The sequence below is a fragment of the Calliphora vicina genome, chromosome 2 (assembly GCF_958450345.1).
Source record: "Calliphora vicina chromosome 2, idCalVici1.1, whole genome shotgun sequence".
Taxonomy (NCBI): domain Eukaryota; kingdom Metazoa; phylum Arthropoda; class Insecta; order Diptera; family Calliphoridae; genus Calliphora; species Calliphora vicina.
In genome coordinates, this window is record NC_088781.1 from 105,689,616 (window position 1) to 105,704,500 (window position 14,885).

At 35.9% G+C, this 14,885-nt stretch overlaps 4 protein-coding genes across 5 annotated transcripts in view; 1 reads left to right on the top strand and 3 right to left on the bottom strand.

The window, feature by feature from the left end:
• Window positions 1–14,885, top strand: part of Sema1a (semaphorin 1a) — a 751,515-nt gene that overhangs the window by 349,461 nt on the left and 387,169 nt on the right. The window lies entirely within an intron of this gene.
• Window positions 1,244–10,597, bottom strand: LOC135950171 (arylphorin subunit C223-like). 2 transcript variants are annotated; one of them, XM_065499698.1, is made up of 3 exons: window positions 10,355–10,597; window positions 9,311–10,285; window positions 1,244–2,500 (listed from the first exon to the last, which is right to left on the bottom strand). In XM_065499698.1, exons 1-3 carry the CDS (start codon window positions 10,559–10,561, stop codon window positions 1,349–1,351), a joined length of 2,334 nt encoding a protein of 777 aa, XP_065355770.1. In that variant the 5' UTR covers window positions 10,562–10,597; the 3' UTR covers window positions 1,244–1,348. The 2 variants fall into 2 exon arrangements, with proteins under 2 accessions (XP_065355770.1, XP_065355771.1); XM_065499699.1 differs by lacking the exons at window positions 9,311–10,285; window positions 10,355–10,597 and adding an exon at window positions 3,536–3,829 and having other exon boundaries at window positions 1,244–3,469.
• Window positions 8,088–9,193, bottom strand: LOC135952629 (arylphorin subunit A4-like). Its single transcript, XM_065502635.1, has one exon. The coding sequence runs from the start codon at window positions 9,191–9,193 to the stop codon at window positions 8,153–8,155; it is 1,041 nt and encodes a 346-aa protein (XP_065358707.1). The 3' UTR covers window positions 8,088–8,152.
• LOC135950170 (arylphorin subunit C223-like) lies at window positions 11,414–13,987 on the bottom strand. The gene is made up of 2 exons (XM_065499697.1): window positions 13,690–13,987; window positions 11,414–13,623 (listed from the first exon to the last, which is right to left on the bottom strand). The coding sequence occupies exons 1-2, from the start codon at window positions 13,894–13,896 to the stop codon at window positions 11,497–11,499; spliced, it is 2,334 nt and encodes a 777-aa protein (XP_065355769.1). The 5' UTR covers window positions 13,897–13,987; the 3' UTR covers window positions 11,414–11,496.

Sequence of the window (14,885 nt, forward strand, 5' to 3'; positions counted from 1 at the left end):
CATGAGAATGTAAAAAGTGAATTTTGAGGCACATATTTACACTCATCAATTCAAAATTATGTAATAAATTCGCAACATTATCTCTGTAATTTTGACTTTTTGGTATCAACCAAAACTTTTCTTATTTGAGGACCCACAAAAATATCCCTTCTTTTAGTTTAGCCTCAGAAAGACTCGGGAAATGCTGGTTTTGTCTTATCTAAAGCTTTTACGAAATTTTTAATTTTATGTAAATAAGCATTTTGCAGTGTTTGTGTTATAGGAAAACCTCGATTTGACTGAATAATTTTTCTGCAAATAAAACAAAAATGGTCTGGGTTTATTTTACACTTTCTAGAGCACATTTTAAAATAGTTTTTACTTTAGAGTTTTGTATTTAATAGCGATTTATTTACGTTTATCTACAGGAAAGATGTACTTTTAAACAGTATTTATTTTGTCCCGTTAATTATTTTTTGAATTTGTCAAAAGAATACAACTCTGAGAGTATCTAGTAGCTTCGCCAGAGTGTTAAGTACCCAAAAACGATGTAAATACTTAATTACTACAATTCGGTACACTACAGTATGCATTAGTAGTACTCAGGGCAGGTGAAAAATAAAAACCCAAAAAATGATCAATTAACTAGCGTCCCTAGCTCTTCTCAAAAATATAAGTTTCATATATAGTATTATAATATAGTATTTTGTAATACATATAACCAAATAGCTCTTAGATAGGTCGAGAGCTAGTAGCTCCTTGGACCTAAATAAATCATAGAATAAACAAAGAAAACTAAAACGTCCAGATGTATTCAGATCCACATGCCTATGTATGACATGACACTAAATAAAGGAATGATAAAAAAGCGTGCGTGTTCATCTCAAAAAAAATGGGTCCAATTAATGAGTTCTATCTTTTGAATCACGAAACGAAAATTTAACTTCTTTTTATGTTGACAGATAATTTTATTTTAAAATTCGTATTTGCATGAGTATTATAAAACCAATTAAAGAAATTAAGTATTATAAGCACATATCATTTTATACATCTACAAATGAAGATAATTTGGAGATTCAAACGGTTAGTGATCTAATCGTAAATAAAATTTTTATCCATGTCATCGTGGAACAAAATTCTATTCCTTTCTTTAGTAATTTTAAATATTTTTTTTAACTATAATACCAACTCAGTAGAACCAATGAGTCAGTGATTTTACAAATACTACATCTGAAAACAAAAATTTTAAATAAAAAACATTAAATTTGATGTAATTATTTTTATTTACATTGTATTAACTTAATTTTATTAATCAATTATCACATCATATCGCGATATATCTTTCACAACTCCTGACATTAGATAATATTTAATGGTAGTATTCATGATCGAAATGGCCTAACTTTTCGTATTTGTGTTCAAAGTACTTTTCGAAAGTATCCTTGTGGAAGATCTTGACATCCTTGAAGTACATGTTGGGCACAAAGAATTCGTATTCATCGATTTCACGATCGAAGGGGTAGCCGAAAGGCATCTCATCGATGTAACGAACACCAGAGCCAATGCCGCAAGCGTAAGAGTAGTCGTAGGTGGAGAATTGTTCGTATTCAGCGGTGAAGGGAGTGACGTAGAAGAAGAATTGCATGGGCATACCCTTGTACCAACCATGAGGCAAGACCAAACGATCGGGGAAACCACAGTGGGGTTCGCTGATGTCCAAGGGGAAGTCGTATTTGCCTTCGAAGGCAAGCATGACGTACTTGTACAATTCAGTGTAGGTGGTGCGGTCCTCAACGGTCCAGTAGAAGTCCTTGGAGTAACGCTTGAATTCATTGACACCAGATTTAAGAGTGTAGAAGAAGCTATCGAGTTCCATGAAGTTTTCACGGTTTTCAGTCAAGGAGATAACACGGCCGAATTCGTCATATTTGGGACCCAAGTAGGTGCGGATAACAACCTTTTGGGCTTTGTCAGATTCAATAACGAAATCGAAGTCGAAAGGCTTGTGGTTAAGGCGCATTTGACGAGCCAACAAGGTCTTGTCCCAAACGAATTGGCCATCAACGAAAGTCATCTTGTCGTTCATCAAGTTGGTGACATCAAAGTCGACCAAATCGAAGTAGGTAACCAATTCAGAAACCTTAACGTCCTTGATGGTAACACCAGGGAACAACAATTCTTCGTGAGTGTAGGGCTTAACATAGTTGAAGAATTGGAAGTAGACGGAGGCAATCTTCTTGTAGAACATGTAGAACATAGGATCACGCATCATGGTCTCGTAATTCAAGAAAATGTGGGGGTATACTTCGAAATCGTGGGTGTTGACATCACCGAAGTACATATGGGCGAACATGTACCAGTACTTGAAGAAGTATTTGTCAAAAGTATCAACATTGCCTTGCATAATGCTGCCAATGTATTCAATGGATTCGGGTTTGCGCAAATCAATGGTTTTACCTTCATAAGTGACATAGACACCCTTGGTGATGATTTCATCCAAGCGGTTGAAGAAGTCCATAACCTTGTAGTAGTAGTCAAATTTGCCAAAGCTTTCGACTTCGTAGTAGTTCTTGCGGTAAGAGAAACCAACACCATTGTGGTAAACCAATTGAGGGTTGTAACCGTATTCGATGGTGTCGATAAAGGAGAAGGCAGGAATTTCACCAAAACCATGAGACAAACGTTCCATGTAGTAACGAGACAAAAGTTGACGGACATTGTACAACCAGTATTCACCACGACGATCCTTGTTCAAACCGTAGGTTTCGCCATCCAAGAAGAAAGCGTAGTCCATGTTGAGGTAGTACCAGTAGGCGTTGAAACCAACATCTTCAGTGAAGTAAGACAAAGCGGATTCCTTGTTGTAGAATTCAATATCACGAGTGTAGTCAACAGGCATGAAGAACATCTTGGTGCCTTCGAAGATTTCCAAGTATTTGGAGTCTTTGGCGTCCATGTTTTCGCGCAACATGAAGTGTTCCTCAGAGTACCAGTGTTCACCCAAACCCATCATCTTCCACCATTGGTAGGTCTTGAAGTCCTTGGTGAAGTAGTAGTAGTAATGGTTGTCGTGGTTCTTGTAGAAGGTAGAGTAGTCCTTGTAGAGGATATCCTTGTATTCCTTTTCGTACATGATGTATTTGCTCCAGACATCGTAATCGAATTTCTCAGCTTCGTAAACGAATTTGCTGTTGAAGAAGTATTGAGGGAAAATTTCGTAGATGGAAGGCAAGATCAAGCCATGGAAATCATCACGGTGGATGACCGCCAAAGTCAAAGCATAGACAAACATGCCTTCGTTGCAGTGCATACGAGCCCAGGCAACATTGCTTTGGAAGACTTCCCAGTTCTTGGCATAGTAGAAGAATTCGAACAAACCATAGGCTTGTTTAAGGTGGGTCTTTACCAAAGCGCCGAAGAATTCGCCTTTGGGTAAGATGGCATCATGTTTGTAGGCTTCGTAGAATTTCTCCATGTACATGTCGAAGTGCTGGAATTTTAAAATAATTATTATTAGAAAGGAGTTTTAGATAGTGGAGAACCTTGAATAACCTACAGTGTAGTCAGACTTGTCAAAAGTGAAGGATTTGCCCATTTTGATCCATTCCTCGAACATCAAGGGATCCTCAACACGGTAAACAATTTCGAAAAGGAACTTTTGTTTGGCCAAAAAGTCCTTATCGGCAATTTTAACCTTCTTGTCGGTAATGCTGGCGCTAGCCACCAAGCCAACAATGGCCAATAAAACAATGGCGATTTTCATTGTTTAGTTTTTTCCAACACAGCACGTAAAATAAAAATCCAAACTGTCCACGGATTAGAGTGTGATGCAACGATCAGTACCAATACCTAAAGACTGCTGATGTTTGCAAAATAAGCTGGGGTTTTTATACAAAATTTGTCTAGGAATAATTGTACTTATCAGTTATGTTATTTGTTTTGATATTTTTTATGTTGCACCTGTTTACTATTTAATGAACATTAGGTTTGATAAGAACGCACTTGCTGTGCTGCATACATATGTGAGATATTTTTATGTTGTTTTTACTGGGTGTTATATGCAAAATTTCGACAATCGTAAGGTTATCAGTGGAGCTGAATTAGTTTTTCTATATTTGGCTTTTAATTAGAAGTTTTTCAACATAGTTTAATAATATTTCTATTATTTTTGTGTTTATATGAAACAGGATCTGAACCCTTTAAACTCTAAACTAAACTATGTCTAATGTGCTGAAGATCCAAAAACAATTGCTTATTAATTACTTAAGAATTGTTCTAAGGTAGTTAAATAATGTGTAAAATAATAGGTCTTGAATAAATTTAAGACTAATATTATAGTAAACAACAGTTTCATAATTAGCCACATTTTGAACTTATATATGTCTCCCTTTTTTTAATGAATTTTAAAGTATAGTAGATTAATTTTAACAAATCTCACTTTCTCAAAACTGTTTCCTCCATATTCTGCAAATAATGACTTATTTTTCATTCTCATAGATCAGCGATAATCTAATATAATTCTTGAAAAATATGATCTTAAAAGTGTCAAAGAGAATCGAAGAAGAATTGATCAGTACGCTTAAGAGGAAGAAGAGTTTGATGTGTGGAATTGCACATGATAATGCTTTCTGATGTTGTGATAAGCAATTACTTAAAACTAACATAAGTTATGGAGGTTTTTCTAAATAAATATTTAGGTAAAATTGTTGCATTCAACATAAAATCCCTCGAAAATAAAGAACAAATTAAACTTTCGGGTTTTAAACCAATTGTTGACTGCCTTTTGACATCAGCCAATAATATGGAAGAATATGGTAATCCCAATATTCTGGCATATAATTTTTCGATTTGATTGAAGTTGGAGTTTGAAAATGATAAATTAGTATATAAGTACTCGCTATGCTAGCAGTGAGCAGTAAGTTAGAGTCGAAAGGACCCCGTTTTGACAAGACCACTCTACTCGTTAGATGAAGTGTGATTTACATTGTAATGATGCTAAAATTTCGAACCTGTTGCAGTGAGTTATCTCAGTTGGTCATTAAGTCTAGACCCAGATACCTCACCAAGGTTAGTTAATATGTAGCTTTCCAGGATCTGTGCCTTTGGGCACTCAGGGCTGGGTATTCGCAGAGAAGGTGGAAAATCGTTTCCTTTTTTTCCCTATCCTTGCTTCGGGACGGGGTTTTATTTTGAGAACCAAAATATATATGGTAGAAATTTTTGCATATTCTAAAAGATTAGGAAAAAATATTATGTTCTGCATACTCTGAAATCCTGAAATCATCCTTTTATCCTGGGACATATAATCCCAACCCGTGGTCTTGATGGGAAATTCGAAATTTAAAAATTAATAAAACCTCAGATTATTATTAAATTTGGATGAAAGTTCACATTTATTTGCTTATTTATAGCATTTTATAAATACAATTAGGGATTTAATTTGTGGAATAGTCCAAACCACAAAGCGTTGTTGCAGCCTGAGCATATCATCTTTGTAAATTTTCGATACCAAGTGAAGACAGAAGAGCATACTGGTATAATAAAATAAAAATGGAGAAATTCGGGAAATATTTGGACACTCTGATATCAAAAAACCGGAGCAAGGTGGGTAAAAATTTTGAAAATTTTATTTTCAAATACGAATTTCTTCTAAGGTATAAGAGATAATTGATAGATTCGAGGAGATTCTTCATTTTCAAATCGGAATCCAAACAAGGGGATCCCAAAGTGACCTATTTTGGGATCCACTGGCCGCGGCCCTGATGGGTCCATGAGATCCAAATTCAAAACAGGAACATCTACACGACTTCCTCTTTGCGCATGTCAAATTTCATACAAATTGGACTCTGCGTTTAGAAGTTAGAGATTTATTTCCCTCTATATTTGTTCTATACTGCTGTGCGGCCGTCTTCAAACAGCTCAAATTTCAACAATGTTGTGAAATTCATTTAAAAGATACATGAATACGCTGACATGTACCGTTATGTTTCTATTCAAATATTATAATGAACTCTTAAACATGGTTTAGGTGTTATTTAGATAAGAAATTGCATTTGATAATTTGCTGGGACGTATTATCTCAGTAGTCCCGAAAGGGTTAAATGGGAGTCCAAGGCTACTTGCATACTTGGCTAGCATTCAGTTCCCCGTTAATACTGCCTGCAAGCTTGATATATCCCTTCTATTACGGTTTATCAGTTGTATAGTTCGTTAAAAGAGTTACACCATCTATTTTCAGCTTTTGTAAGAAGGTGTCTGAAGATAATACTTTTAATAGTCCCCAGTGGAATTGCTACTGAAACTGCATTGGAGATATCCAATGAAGATCACTTTCTGGCTAACTCGTCTGCCTGTTTATTGCCATAGTACTCTCTATGCACAGGAACCCAAACTAAAGTAATGTCAGATAGATGAACCACTCTTGACAGAGCATTCTTATATTCAGTGAGAGAAGAGCTGCCCGGCTTTCGAAAAAAAATATCAATATTGCTGCCAGTATTATGGTCATGTAGTATATTACAAGCTACCACGATTGCAAAAATGTCGGCCTGAAAAACACTACATTCATTCCGAAGACAGTTTGAGATACCTATCGCAAGTTTGTCACAGAATACATCAGAACCAACACTACAGCTGATATTAGAACTGTCTTTATATACCCCATTAACTCCTTGAGAAAATTGAGACTTTGAACACATTATCAAAAATTGTATATGCAGTAATATAGTCCGAAGGTTGGTTTACGATCGGAGGCAGTATGCCCAGAATCCCCGCGTGGCCATATGTTTTCGATCTACAACATCCACATGTATTAAGCTTCGCTGCGCTGCAGGCCATTATGTGAAGGTCTATTGGAATAAGGAGCAGTATAGTGTTCGGTGCCTCTGAAGGACTAGTTTGTCTGCGCCAGTTATGCCAAAGCAAGCTGATCTCTGGACTTTATATAGTTGGTCAACGATATAGGACCATAAGTAAGAAGTGGCCACTTAAAATCCGTACGCACTGTAGTAATCATTACAAAGCTCACAGTTATCAAAATGGAAAAAGATTTACATATGTTTTTAACAACAAATCTACCGCTTTTCTACAATGAATTGCAAGTCATTATGTTTAGTTTTAAAAAGTGTAGACACAATGGAAAGGAAGCTAGTGACAAAATTGTGCACAAATATCTAGAAAATCCGACTTTGTCCGATATCAGGTCAGAAATTTTACATCTCGGCAGCTCGAGGTTGTGTGGTCTTTAAATATGAATACATAAAATTGAACAAAAATAATAATTTGGCAGGCAATCCGCAGCTGCTGTTAGCAGAGTCAAGATTTTCAGAAATGTTTTTAAAGAATTTTCAGAATTATATATAAAAAGATAGTTTGGAAAAGCGATTGTTGTCATTTATAAGTCATCACACATCTAAAACAAAATTTTAGTCAAGTTGTCATTACGCAATGACAAGTTGTCATTACTCAAATACAACTATGAAGTGGTATAATGAGAATAATATTGATGTTATAGCAAAACACATCAATTAAACAAATTGCCCAAATCTTCGTCAAATCGAGATATATTGGAGAATTATTAAACGTAAATTGAAACAGAGTGCAGGTACAGTAAATAACCAGATTTTGATGAGAACAAAGTGGAATAAATATGCTGGAATAACGGTAGAAGTGGGAAGTAAAGTTGAGCAGATATTAATAGGAGACATAAAAAGAAAGGCCAGAAAAAGTATTCGAAATAAAGACACATAAACCAGCAGTTATATTTTTTTAAAGCTTAATTAATTTATATTTAATTTCATATATACAATGTTAACATACGTTGTTTCATTTAAAAGTTATGCTCGTTTTAATCCGTCCGGATTTTAAGTGGCCACTTCTATACCTACTTAAATACATTTGATATGCTGTTATCAGTTTAAAAATATGACGACAATTGAATCTGTGAATTAACTTTCGATAGATGTGACCATTAATATTTTTTAAAACGATAGATGATATTTTAACACCGCTTTCGTATTATAAACCATTCTCAATTTTATTAATCATTAAATAACAGTGTAAAATATAAATGCTACAAATTAAAAAAAAAATGTGAAAAAAACAACAAATTTGTTACAAGTATCGACATATTTATTATTCAAATATATAATTTTACTAAACACCATAAACATCTCTATAATTCGTGGTATAATTTGTAATCAAAATTACCAAACTTTTCATACTTTTGCTCGTAGTACTTCTCAAAAGAATCTTTATGATAGATCTTGACATCCTTGAAGTACATGTTGGGTACAAAGAATTCGTATTCGTCGATTTCACGATCGAAAGGATAGCCGAAAGGCATTTCATCGATGTAACGAACACCAGAACCAATACCGCAAGAATAGGTGTAGTCATAAGTAGAGTAGGGTTCGTAGGAAGCGGTGAATGGAGAGACATAGAAAAAGAATTGCATTGGCATACCCTTGTACCAACCACGGGGCAAAATCAGGCGATCAGGGAAACCACAATGGGGTTCACTAATGTACAAGGGGAAATCGTAATTTCCATCTAAAGCAAGCATGACGTACTTGTACATTTCGGTGTAGGTAGTGCGGTCTTCAATAGTCCAGAAGAATTCTCTGGAAGTGCGTTTAAGTACATTGACACCGGAGGTAAGATTGTAGATGAAACTATCTATTTCAATGAAGTTTGCACGGTTTTTAGACAAAGAGATGACACGGCCGAATTCATCGTATTTGGGACCCAAAAAGGCGCGTACAGCAACCTTTTGCGATTTGTCAGATTCAACTGTGTATTCAAAGTCAAAAGGTTTATGGTTGAGGCGCATTTGACGAGCCAACAAGGTCTTGTCCCAAACGAACTGACCATCAACAAAAGTCATCTTATCGCTCAACAAGTTGGTGACATCAAAGTCTACCAAATCGAAGTAGGTAATCAATTCAGAAACCTTAACATCCTTGATGGTGACACCAGGGAACAACAGTTCTTCGTGAATGTAAGGCTTAACATAGTTGAAGAATTGGAAGTAGACGGAGGCAATCTTCTTGTAGAACATGTAGAACATAGGATCACGCATCATGGTCTCGTAGTTCAAGAAAATGTGGGGGAAAACTTCGAAATCGTGGGTGTTGACATCACCAAAGTACATATGGGCGAACATGTACCAGTATTTGAAGAAGTAGCTGTCGAAATTATCAACATTTCCTTGCATGATGCTGCCAATATATTTAATGGATTCGGATTTGCGCAAATCAATTGTCTTGCCTTCATTGGTAACGTAGACACCCTTGGTGATGATTTCATCCAAGCGGTTAAAGAAGTCCATAACCTTGTAGTAGTAATCGAATTTACCATAGCTTTCAACTTCGTAGTAGTTCTTGCGGTAAGAGAAACCAACACCGTTGTGGTAAACCATTTGAGGATTGTAACCGTATTCGATTGTGTCCATGAAGGAGAAGCCCGGAATTTCACCAAAACCATGAGACAAACGTTCCATATAGTAACGAGATAAAAGTTGACGTACAATGTACAACCAGTGTTCACCACGACGATCCTTGTTCAAACCATAGGTTTCGCCATCCAAGAAGAAAGCATAATCCATGTTGAGGTAGTACCAGTAAGCGTTCATGCCAACATCTTCAGTGAAGTAAGACAAAACAGATTCCTTGTTAAAAATTTTAATGTCACGAGTATAGTCAACAGGCATAAAGAACATCTTAGTGCTCTCACAGACTCCTAAGAATTTCGAGTCATTATAGAATTCAGCGATGTTTTCGCGCAACATGAAATATTTCTCAGAGTACCAGTGTTCATCTAACCCCATCATCTTCCACCATTGGTAGGTCTTGAAGTCTTTGGTGAAGTAGTAGTAGTATTGGTTATCCTTGTTCTTGGAAAAGGTAGCGTAGTCCTTGTAGAGGATGTCCTTGTATGTCTTTTCGTACATGATATATTTGCTCCAGTTATCGTAATCGAATTTCTTTGCTTTGTATATGAATTTACTGTTGAAGAAGTATTGAGGGAAGATTTCGTGAATGGCCGGCAAGATTAGGCCTTGGAAATCATCACGGTGAATGACGGCCAAAGTCAAAGCATAAACAAACATGCCTTCGTTGCACTGCATACGAGCCCAGGCAACATTGCGTTGGAAAACTTCCCAGTTCTTGGCGTAGTAGAAGAATTCGAACAAACCATAGGCTTGTTTAAGGTGGGTCTGTACCAAGGCACCGAAAAATTCTCCTTTGGGTAAGATGGCACCATATTTGTAGGCTTCGTAGAATTTCTCCATGTACATGTCAAAGTGCTGGAATTTTTAAATTATTATTATTATTAGAAAGGTGTTTTAGATAGTGGATAATCTTGAGTAACTTACAGTGTAGTCAGCCTTGTCAAAAGTGAACGATTTGCCCAATTTTATCCACTCCTCAAACATCAAGGTGTCCTCAACACGGTAAACAATTTCGAAAAGGAACTTTTGTTTGGTCAAAAATTCCTTATCGGCAATTCTAAATTTCTTGTCGGCAATATTGGCACTAGCCACCAAGCCAACAATGGCCAGTAAAATAATGGCGATTTTCATGTTGTAGTCCTTCAGCAGAGTACGCAAAATTTAAATGTACTATTCACAGATTAGATTGCGATGCAGCAATCAGTTCCAATGCATAAAGACTGCTGATGATAACAAAATATTCAGTGGTTTTTATACAAATTGATTTGCTTTTTTTAGATTCACTTTATCAGCTATATTTTTGTATTTTGATGTTTATATTGCAACTGCAACTTCGGTGAATAGTTCAGCAGATAATATAAACTTTTTATTGCGATGCCAGTTTTTTATTTTTATAATATTTCTTTCCACATCTGATATATGTAAATTCATACATGGTTAAGGTTATCATACATTCTAGCTTATTGTCTATTGTAGCTCTTGATTAGTAGTTCTTAACTAAGAACTTTATAAATAAGTTTACTATATTTGAAGAGGTATATTTAAAAGCTTAAAATATTGGCTGTGGTAATATATATATATTGAAAAGTATAGGAGGTAATGTGATCTTGAGATAAGGTTGAAAACTGTTACATAGCACAGCTTAATAACAGCGCTGGCAAATCTTTGTTACTCCAAAAATCATATTCATTGTAAATCTAGATTTTTTCAATAGCTAGATTTCAATGTTTTTCATATAGATGAAATATTGAACATCAATCAAAACGTTTGTAAATAATATTTTGATTTGAATCAATTTTATTAAGCCATAATTTTCATACAAATTTGTCTATCTTTCGTACAATTTTACAGCCTAATCGATTTCATGCTGTTTTAAAATATATACATTTGCACAACTCTTTATTAAAAACAGTCTATAACACTGCTTGATCTCATAATATCTAAACTCTGAAAATCAAACATTTCAAATAAAAAACAAATAAATTTTGATGTAATTATTTATAGTTTTATTTTATTACTTAATTAACACATCATATTCTTACACAACTCTTTAAACTACCAAATACCTAATTGTAGTATTTGTAATCAAAGTGACCTAACTTTTCGTATTTGTGTTCGAAGTACTTATCGAAAGTATCCTTGTGGAAGATCTTGACATCCTTGAAGTACATGTTGGGTACGAAGAATTCGTATTCATCGATTTCACGATCGAAGGGATAGCCGAAAGGCATCTCATCGATGTAGCGAACACCAGAGCCAATGCCGCAAGAGTAGGTGTAGTCGTAGGTGGAGAATTGTTCGTATTCAGCGGTGAAGGGAGTGACATAGAAGAAGAATTGCATGGGCATACCCTTGTACCAACCATGGGGCAAGACCAAGCGATCGGGGAAACCACAGTGGGGTTCACTGATGTCCAAGGGGAATTCGTATTTGCCTTCGAAGGCAAGCATGACGTATTTGTACAATTCAGTGTAGGTGGTGCGGTCCTCAACGGTCCAGTAGAAGTCCTTGGATTGGCGCTTGAATTCATTGACACCAGATTTAAGAGTGTAGAAGAAGCTATCGAGTTCCATGAAGTTTTCACGGTTTTCAGTCAAAGAGATGACACGGCCGAATTCGTCATATTTGGGACCCAAGTAGGTGCGGATAACAACCTTTTGGGCTTTGTCGGATTCAATAACGAAATCGAAGTCGAAAGGCTTGTGGTTAAGGCGCATTTGACGAGCCAACAAGGTCTTGTCCCAAACGAATTGACCATCAACGAAAGTCATCTTGTCGTTCATCAAGTTGGTGACATCAAAGTCGACCAAATCGAAGTAGGTAACCAATTCAGAAACCTTAACGTCCTTGATGGTGACACCAGGGAACAACAACTCTTCGTGAGTATAAGGCTTAACATAGTTGAAGAATTGGAAGTAGACGGAGGCAATCTTCTTGTAGAACATGTAGAACATAGGATCACGCATCATGGTCTCGTAGTTTAAGAAAATGTGGGGGTATACTTCGAAATCGTGGGTGTTGACATCACCGAAGTACATATGGGCGAACATGTACCAGTATTTGAAGAAGTAGCTGTCGAAAGTATCAACATTGCCTTGCATGATGCTGCCAATGTATTCAATAGATTCGGGTTTGCGCAAATCAATGGTCTTGCCTTCATTGGTGACGTAGACACCCTTGGTGATGATTTCATCCAAGCGGTTAAAGAAGTTCATAACCTTGTAGTAGTAATCGTATTTGCCGTAGCTTTCAACTTCGTAGTAGTTCTTGCGGTAAGAGAAACCAACACCGTTGTGGTAAACCAATTGAGGGTTGTAACCATGTTCGATGGTATCCAAGAAGGAGAAGTGAGGAATTTCACCAAAACCATGGGACAAACGTTCCATGTAGTAACGAGACAAAAGTTGACGGACATTGTACAACCAGTATTCACCACGACGATCCTTGTTCAAACCGTAGGTTTCGCCATCCAAAAAGAAAGCGTAGTCCATGTTGAGGTAGTACCAGTAAGCGTTCATGCCAACATCTTCAGTGAAGTAAGACAAAGCAGATTCCTTGTTGAAGAATTCAATGTCACGAGTGTAGTCAACAGGCATGAAGAACATTTTGGTGCCTTCGAAGATTTCCAAGTATTTGGAGTCCTTGTAGTATTCATCCATGTTTTCGCGCAACATGAAGTGTTCCTCAGAGTACCAGTGTTCACCCAAACCCATCATCTTCCACCATTGGTAGGTCTTGAAGTCCTTGGTGTAGAAGTAGTAGTAGTGGTTGTCGTGGTTCTTGTAGAAGGTAGCGTAGTCCTTGTAGAGGATATCCTTGTATTCCTTTTCGTACATGATGTATTTGCTCCAGACATCGTAATCGAATTTCTCAGCTTCGTAAACGAATTTGCTGTTGAAGAAGTATTGAGGGAAGATTTCGTAGATGGAGGGCAAGATCAAGCCATGGAAATCATCACGGTGGATGACGGCCAAAGTCAAAGCATAGACAAACATGCCTTCGTTGCAGTGCATACGAGCAAAGGCAACGTTGCGTTGGAAGACTTCCCAGTTCTTGGCGTAGTAGAAGAATTCGAACAAACCATAGGCTTGTTTAAGGTGGGTCTGTACCAAAGCACCGAAGAATTCACCCTTGGGTAAAATGGCACCATATTTGTAGGCTTCGTAGAATTTCTCCATGTACATGTCGAAGTGCTGAAATTTGAAAATAAATATTGTTAGGAAGGAGTTTTAAATAGAGGTAAATCTTGAGTAACTTACAGTGTAGTCAGCCTTGTCAAAAGTGAAAGATTTGCCCATTTTGATCCATTCCTCGAACATCAAGGGATCCTCAACACGGTAAACAATTTCGAAAAGGAACTTTTGTTTGGCCAAAAATTCCTTATCGGCTACTTTAACTTCCGATTTAGAGATGCTGCTGCCAGCCACTAGGGCGACAATAGCCAATAAAACAATGGCGATTTTCATGGTTTAATCCTTTAACCGAGCACGTAAAATTCAATTCCAAACTGTCCACGGATTAGAGTGTGATGCAACGATCAGATCCAATACCTAAAGACTGCTGCTATTTTCAAAAATCTCTGGGGTTTTTATACAAATTGTTTAGTGTATTTTAAGAATAACGTTATCTGTGGAATATTTTTTTTTGTTATTTTTTTTAGGTTTATGTTGCACCTGTGCACCTTTTGATGAACATAAAACATGATAAGAACGCAATAGTTTTGCAGCAAATCTTTTGAGTTTTCTTATTGTTCTTTAGCTATTTTTACTGAAATCGCGTAATTGAAAGCATAGATAAGACTTATTCATACGTAAGCTTAAGAGAACCGAGTGCAATATTATGAAAAACTGCAGTAACAAAATATGTGAGTTTTTTAAGGCATAGGAATCATCATATATATAGTTAGGTGTTTTCATTGGGATTAAGGTTATCGAATGTGGTTTTATAGTTTTGAATTGTATTTGAAAATTCAACTAAGAACCAGGATTTAAACAAGCTTGTGCGAATTATAAAAAACATTATTTTAAACAAACAAAATTAAACATTTTAATAATTTAATAAACAAATGAGTGTTTTTAATTGATATATCTTGCTTGTCTTTAAGGGACATTTTGACCTACATATTTAGTAGCTATCGTATACATACATTCATGTTATTGTAATGATAAAAGATACAAGTTCTATTCCAAATTTAGCTTGGATTTTTTTTATTATATTCTTAAAATTTACCATCAATACTTCATATGAATTCAGTTAGAAATTTAAATATCTGTAATGGTGTTTTCTTTTCTGACACAAAATGTTGCCTATATATTTTGTACCATTTGTTAAAGGTTGCGCATACCCTCATAATGTTTTGCATTTTTAACGATCACAATAGAACAAAAATCATTACCATTTATGCACTTTTCTTTTATGTAGCTTCTAAATATTATAAAACTATACTTTTTGCTTA

Excerpts from the sequence above, each read along its gene's own strand:
- LOC135952629 (XM_065502635.1), bottom strand. The coding sequence starts at position 9,193 with ATGCAAGGAAATGTTGATAATTTCGACAGCTACTTCTTCAAATACTGG.
- LOC135950171 (XM_065499698.1), bottom strand. The coding sequence starts at position 10,561 with ATGAAAATCGCCATTATTTTACTGGCCATTGTTGGCTTGGTGGCTAGT. Across the intron at positions 10,286-10,354 it reads TTGACAAGGCTGACTACACT|CACTTTGACATGTACATGGA; the intron begins GTAAGTTACTCA and ends TAAAAATTCCAG. Across the intron at positions 2,501-9,310 it reads AATTCGATTACTACTACAAG|GTTATGGACTTCTTCAACCG; the intron begins GTTATGGACTTC and ends TACTACTACAAG.
- LOC135950170 (XM_065499697.1), bottom strand. The coding sequence starts at position 13,896 with ATGAAAATCGCCATTGTTTTATTGGCTATTGTCGCCCTAGTGGCTGGC. Across the intron at positions 13,624-13,689 it reads TTGACAAGGCTGACTACACT|CACTTCGACATGTACATGGA; the intron begins GTAAGTTACTCA and ends TTCAAATTTCAG.